At 39.9% G+C, this 7,184-nt stretch overlaps 1 protein-coding gene across 1 annotated transcript; it reads right to left on the reverse strand.

Annotated features, from left to right (window-relative positions):
- Nucleotides 1-2,240: 2,240 nt before the first annotated feature.
- On the reverse strand, nucleotides 2,241-6,929 carry sap18 (Sin3A-associated protein). The gene is made up of 4 exons (XM_071537948.1): nucleotides 6,782-6,929; nucleotides 5,458-5,567; nucleotides 5,066-5,188; nucleotides 2,241-2,574 (listed from the first exon to the last, which is right to left on the reverse strand). Exons 1-4 carry the CDS (start codon nucleotides 6,851-6,853, stop codon nucleotides 2,418-2,420), a joined length of 462 nt encoding a protein of 153 aa, XP_071394049.1. The 5' UTR covers nucleotides 6,854-6,929; the 3' UTR covers nucleotides 2,241-2,417.
- Between the last annotated feature and the right edge of the window lie 255 nt (nucleotides 6,930-7,184).

Genomic DNA, 7,184 nt, shown 5'->3' on the forward strand with positions numbered 1-7,184 from the left:
TCTCACCATTTGTTGACTTACTAGTGCTGGCTGTGCTAGTGGTAAAAGCATGGCTGCTATTAAGGCTCCAAAGAAATGCATGTCAGGTGAATTGGAGACTCTAAATTGCCCATAGGTGTGAATGTGCGCGTTAGTGTGTTTGATGTAGTATATGTATGATGTAGTATATGATGTATATGTAGTATGTATATGATGGTATACAGTATATAGTGATGTAGTATGTAGGGATGGGACGGTATATCGAAATTCAATATTAGCTCCATTTTATTCTGCTGTAGTAATCACAAATCACAAATGAGACGCTTGACCATCACAGTTTCACAAGCTCTCCATCCAAATTATATTGTTGTCACTTTTTAAATTGTTGTTTTTTTTTATTTTTACATGTCCGGTAAAGGCAGAAAAGGAAGCTGAGGTGAAAGCTGTTTTTGAGCTGTTTTATAATAGTTGTGAACGTTTTTTTTTTTTAATTCACTCTGGGTGGATACTTAATGTGATGGTCAGCTGTGATATTACATATAAAGGAGGCTTTAAGCATTGTATTGTTCTAAATTGCTATACTAGCTAACGGTATCTAGCTAAAATTATCTAGATAAAGTTAACCTAACCAAGCTAGGCAACTGAATAACCGACCAGAACAAATGCTAGCATCAGTACTCTGATTCAACGTGATAGTAATAATATTTTTTATATCAAATTTAATATACTCACAGGTCAGGCTATCTGGCAGAAGGTCCTGCTTCATCTGGTCCTGACCTGCTGAGCACCACTCTGCTCTCTTCGCCAGTAAAAATAAATCCCCAAGCAGTAGGATGTTTCAACTTGTGCTACAACCGTCTCTCCCTCTCCTTTTCACAAAAACTATTACTAATAGCTAAACATGTGGCCGCGCGCAAAAATTACACAATGACCGTTAACTTAAATTTAGACCCAGAAGAAAAATGGAGCCACCTCTTTCCTCTCCTTCTGGGCGCCAAAAAAATTGAAACTTTAGGACGAAACTACGATTCAGTGAATTTTCCAGTCAGAAAGACTTACATAGGCTATAAATCAAAAACTAGACTATACATTCACACAAAACCAAATACTGTATAGGACAAGTCATGGCAGGACAATAGCATTGCATTTACAATAGGGAAATGGTTTTATTTTTTATACACAAAGCTCAGTGGGGTCAGCCAATAAAAGTGCAGGTGCTGTTTGAATTGGCTGGGATTTGTCCTTCAACAACAGTAAGTATTGTTAGTGGCACTGCCTCACTTCAATTATCCATCATCAACAACAACAGTTACACACTCAGCAAGCACACACACACCCCCAGGCTTGGTTTAAAAACTCATCTTTTCCTTCAAGTAAAATATAGCAGTTAGTAATTTTTCCCACATTGGGACATTTAGTGGGACATTTGCTTTTCGGACATATAGTACATACTACAGCGAAGTATCATTAAATAACCAGTGACCTCTGCCTTGCTAGACAGCTGGTTCAATGCTATGCATGTAAGCCAGCATACAAGCTCTTTTTTTTTGGCATTGTCCCATTCCACTTTTAAATACCAGCCAATGAATTTGATAAGAATTAAAGGCAATTATAAAGTGTGAGAGCCCCCCCATCACACAGCACATGACTGACACTGATGTTGAGTGAATTAACTTTAAATATTGCAGAGATGCTTTAACCTTTATTGTTAAATTGTTTAAAACCCCCAAATCAGGTCTAGGAAAATATAAGACACAGTAAAATGATAAAAAGAAAGTGGAGGGAACTGAATAAGATAGATGTTAAAAGATTGGGACATATAGATAAGAAAGGGGGCTAAAAAAAGGGGGGGGGGGAAAGAAAGGTGGTGTGTGATTTTAAGTATGTGTACGCCATTTACATTCCTTGCTGACTGAAACAGAACTGTTATTCAGCTTAGAACTGCACATGGATGAAAAGGGAAATCAGTGTTTATGTTGTGCTTCATTTCTGTATTTTCTAGAGTTAGACTCACACCACCAGGTCTAACAGAAATCACTGGGAGTCGGATACTTCTGATTTGTGAATATAAAAAGCGTTTGACAAATTGCCCATCACAGCTTAATAGGAATGATATGGAATTGTTTTCTTAGTATGTGCACTTCAAGACAAACAATGAACAACTGAGTTAAAGCTCCATTACAATACTGAGTTCTATCAAATTCCTCATCATCAAATAACTAGTCTCATTATATTTCATACAGAAAGGACAGAAAACTCAGTGGAAAAAAAACAACTTTATTACACGTCACATTTTATAAAATGAGGCCAGCCAGTCAAATGAATGATTTATCCAAGATAAACAATGTCTAATAAAAGAAAGAAGAAAAAAAAAAATCACATGCGAGTAGACTGAGGTGTAGATTGGTGTGGAGAGGCATGTGTGTGTGTGTGTGTGTTCAGAAGGGCCTCATGCGTGTGTTTATGGGCGGGGCTCTGTTGGGCGGCGTGATGGCGATGTCCAGGTAGTCTCCGATCTGGAAGCGCTGAGACTGAAGCGTCATGGAGTCGTCCGCCCCCTTCCTGCCAGATACAGTGCTGCCGATGTCTTTCACTCTGGGAAAGGGGGGTGGGGGGTGGGGGGGTCATGGAAGGTAATATTTTAATGTCAATGCAATATTTTTATGTCAAATTCCATCATAACCCAACTGCTTCAAATCACAACTAAACAGCAATTTGAGAGCATCTTATTTCCTTAATGTGATGCAATTCCTGTTGAAGCAGGATATTGGGGGGGGACATACTGCAGGGAGGCATCAATCAAAAGTGTAAACCAATGGGATATCAGTTAGGAAGAGAAAGGTAGGGGCAGGATTGTTAAAAAATCTGTGATTGTTTTATTGGTTGGAGTTTTTATGGACACCTCCTGGTACACTACGATGTCATCACTAAAGATTTTCTGTTTTCCAGGAAGTAAAGTAATGAGATTTTTATATAAAAATACAATAATATATATATATTTTCCGAATAAATTATCAAATTGGATGTATGGTATGACAGAATGAGCTAGAAAGGTGAAAAGTGTTTTCATGTCAGTGTGACTTTAAACGTCAGTCAAATGTGTTTTAATGCAACTCCAACAACAAAAAAACACTTTTAAATGAACCAAGGGTAGTTAAGCCAATAAAGAGGAATATAATGAGTGAATATAAACAGTGAAATAACATTTGTATAAAATTTAAAAATTCTGCAATTGCAGAATCTCAGAGAACCAGAGGGTTTAAACTAGGCTTGGGCCGACATTCAATATTATTGAATATTGTGATATTTTCTGCGGGTACCCCTCCTCCACCCCTCTAGTCTACTAGTGGTAGGATAGTAAAAAAACAAAAATAATCATAGTTTATTTTATTTCAAGTGGGTTCCCTTTTCCACAATCAGCCCATTTTCCTGGAAATGGCAGGAATGAGCAAATTACACCAAATGGACGTTGTTTTTGCTTGAATAATAAGATCAAATTTATAATATAGCTGCAAGCGGCAATTGCGGGGTCCAAGCAAGCACAGTTTGAAAAGACAGACAAAACAGAAGGTAGAAAGACACACAAAAGCTGACAGGTTGTGAAGATCGGACACACACTCTATTAGTTAAGGCTTAGCACCAGCTTTTGTGTTGGCCCGTGACTTCTGTAAAGTTCATCATTTCATTGCAACCACATTGTTGAAGTTATTCACAATGGCCAGACTTTCTATTAGAACACATTCAGGTATTTTGCCATAGACAGATGATGTCAAACACCTGCTTTGAGTTTTCTGCACTGTGTGATTTAGTGTTGATGTACTTTTCATGAAGCTTCAAAATGGTCACAGTTCATCAGGGACTTGAACTCACAACCTTGTGGTCCAAAGAGCTGAGCTTTACCACTCTGCCAACTTTCACTCTGGTGTGTGTCACAGTGGGGAAACAAAACAAAGCAACAAGTGATAGGTCACAGGTGCTAGTCCAACCCATATTGAAAGCCTCAGAAAGAATATTATAGCTGTACTAGCACGCCACATTAATCAATCTACACATGGCTTTACAGACATCATCTTGTGGGATCACAGTCAGTTTTTGCTATAAACAGAGGGGGGCGACGTCAGAATCGGGGGTAGGTACCAGTGTATGAAAGATTTATCTCACTTCAGCCAACATGTTCTGAAAATTTCAGCTCTCTAGGAGATACAGCTGATTTTTAATTAATTTTTGAAGTTGTGACTTTAATACCAATGAAGATTTGGTTATTATGCAATAAGCCACGCCCACTTTCATAAAATGACCAAATTTCATGGATCGACTTGGACATCATCCTAGAACATGTGTAAAAACTTTCATAAAAATCTATGCAGTCAATTATGAGATATGAACTGAGTTATGGGCAATTTTGTGTTATGGTATGTTTCGTTAAAAGTTTAGTGGTTGATAAAAGCCAAACCATTTGACCTATCAATAACCTTTATGTAACTTTGAAAGAGGACAGTCCCAAGATTCTGCACATACAAGTTTCATGTGAATCGGATGAACGGCCTAGGAGGAGTAGCGAAAAAAGAGTTTTGGACAAAATTCAAAATGGCGGAAAATCTAGTCGGGGGGAAATGGGCGTGGCCTATGCAGATAGATGCGGAATGACCCAGGGAATCCAGTGGAAAGGGAATTTTGATTCTACGACCTATGGTTCAGAAGTTATAGGCCAAAACGTAAAGTTGCTTGTTATAGTGCCACCATCTGGTCGACATGGGTGAATGGCCTTGCCTGAGTAGGCGGGGGGCCATAGGAACCCACCTGCCAAATGTGGTTGCTCTGGGACTTACGGTTTCTTTACGGACCAAACCTGAAAAAATAAAGACCTCCTTGCAGTAATATATATATTTCCCACCCCTAGTTTAAACAGAGGTTGTAAGCCAGAGTCAAACCTGAAGGTGACAACAACAAAGACAACAAACTCTAAATCCCAACACTGTCAGCGTGGCTGGTAGTCAGTGTGCTCAGATCCACCGGCCCTGTTGGCTGGTGGCCTGGTCTAGAGTTCTAACCACTGCTGCTGTCTAATGCCCAGTGTGACACCAACCTGTATATCTGCCTCTTGGGGTCAGGGTAGACGATGGCAAAGCTAAAGTGGGTGCCTTTTTTCCTGGCCTCTGGATACACCTCCTTCACCAGGCTGGTCAGCTCCTTCAGCGTCGCATCCATCCTGGGACACACACACAGTCAGACACACTGGCTCCAATGCCCAATTCTACATTCAAGTCAATACAAACTTCCTACTAGAAAATACTGTTCATGTGGTTAATACTACTTGAGAACTGTAGGCCGTTTTCATTCAGCTTTTTCAATTCGATAAAACCATAATTCACATAAAAATGGATGGAACCCCAGCTATAGAGAGCATTGTTATAATGTTGACAAAGCAGATCGACTAGTTTCTAGGTAGGTTGGGGTTTGTTCATCTGTTAGACTCACCATGTGTATATCTGGAGCTCGCTGGAAGGAACGTTGCCTCTGGCGAATTCGTCCACCCTGTGGTGTCGGCCACTGTTGGTGGTGAATACCCGCAACAGCAGGGGGCAGGTCTGCAGCAGAAACACACAGAGACAAAAGTAGAATTGATAGATCTAACTAACACAGAGTATCAAAAAATGATACGTTGGTACCTCATCAGTTTGCTTATTATTTCAATCTTGAGGTATCACAAGGTATCAAAATGTTGGACTCGTGGACAAGGTTTCTACTAGTTTAAAGGTATTTTACACAAGACTGTGATTAAATATACTGCAGGATTTACCAAAATGACCCAGTCTGTTCAGATCCAACCACACAGCCTTCTGAAAGCCACCGAGTTTCCAGTGTCAAGGCTACTCTTTCATACACAAAACCATGTTGGCATAGTAACACAAAAGCTTGCCGCTTCAGTAAACCTCAACACAAAAAAACATATTACACCAAAGTCCATTCAAAAATCTGTTGATTTAATGCTTCCTTGCTTATCGGCAAACGTACATAACTGAAACAACACAACATGGGACCTTTAACGGATCAGTAGGACCGATTCCTCAATTCGCCATATAGTATATTTATAGATACACCAAGCAGCACTTATTTTTAATTCATCTTGAACTCGGTTTGCCTCTCACTCCTCTCTCTACTCTCACTCATCTTTTACCAAAATACGGAGGGCGGTAGCGGGCAGTGTGAACCAGCTCAACAAGTTGCAATTTTATTGAAATTAAGTGTTGCTTAGTGGATAATCTCTATTCCGAATTTATCAAAACACCTTAATGTTTCGTGAAATATCTTAAATTGCGCCCTACCTGCTACATACATTTACCGATAAGTAAGGCAACATTAACATGACATTTTTTTTAAATGGAGTTTGGTGTGCAGGCTTTCTCCATACAGCAGACAACGGCACGTATAGCTGCAAATATTTCGGCAAACGTTGCTATCGGTCTTGTGCAGTGTCAGTGCGTCTTTTCATGGTTACACCAGGCAGCCAAAGTGACCATGTTGTTGAGTAAATATATGATTAGCACACTAGCGTGCTTTAGCGGCTAACTTTTAACTAAGTTAACTTTTGTTATTTTATTGTCTAATTGTCTATGCAGCCTATGGCTTAAGAAATAATGCAGCCACACAGACCTATTCAACTTAAAAATCACATGTATGAGCTTGTCCTGCACACAAAAAGAACCCCTATCTCCAAAATGTTAGCCTTGCGGGCTAGCAAACCAGTTAGCATGAGGTAAACAACGTCCAGCCAAACTGTACAATAAAACCAGCTGGCTACCTTTTCTCGATCAATGGGCTTCTCTGGTTCTTTCTTGATTTCTTCCTGTGTGATTCTTGATTCCAGAGCCATGGTTATCTTTCACAGATATAATACTGTATCTAGTCAGCTGCTTCAACCACCGTGCTCGGCTTTTTCAGTAGGGGCTGGGAGAAGAGCGGGGCAGTTTCCGCTTCCGGTCACATGACACAGGTTAACTTCGCGTCGGCAAACAAATGCTGCCTTCACGTGCTATCGGAAATATAACAATTCAGCGCACACGGACGACACAATTACAAGGTAGCACGGGCTGGAAAGTTGAGATTTTCTGTGGTACGCCAGTTTTTCAAGATGTGACGTTTATATGATGGAGAGAACAGGAGCCGCATCAACAACTGATGGTAAAAGCGATGTGTAAGACAAC

Source organism: Centroberyx affinis, unplaced genomic scaffold, assembly GCF_046629955.1.
Source record: "Centroberyx affinis isolate AG114_WGS23_722 - 3 ecotype Tasmania unplaced genomic scaffold, CSIRO-AGI_Caff_v1 ptg003154l_1, whole genome shotgun sequence".
Lineage (NCBI taxonomy): Eukaryota > Metazoa > Chordata > Actinopteri > Beryciformes > Berycidae > Centroberyx > Centroberyx affinis.

Bases quoted from the DNA above. Each gene is read 5' to 3' on its own strand.
- sap18 (XM_071537948.1), bottom strand. From the start codon at position 6,853: ATGGCTCTGGAATCAAGAATCACACAGGAAGAAATCAAGAAAGAACCA. The intron at 5,568-6,781 runs GTAGCCAGCTGG...TTTCTGCTGCAG, and splicing joins AGCCCATTGATCGAGAAAAG to ACCTGCCCCCTGCTGTTGCG. The intron at 5,189-5,457 runs GTGAGTCTAACA...TGTGTGTCCCAG, and splicing joins GAGCTCCAGATATACACATG to GATGGATGCGACGCTGAAGG.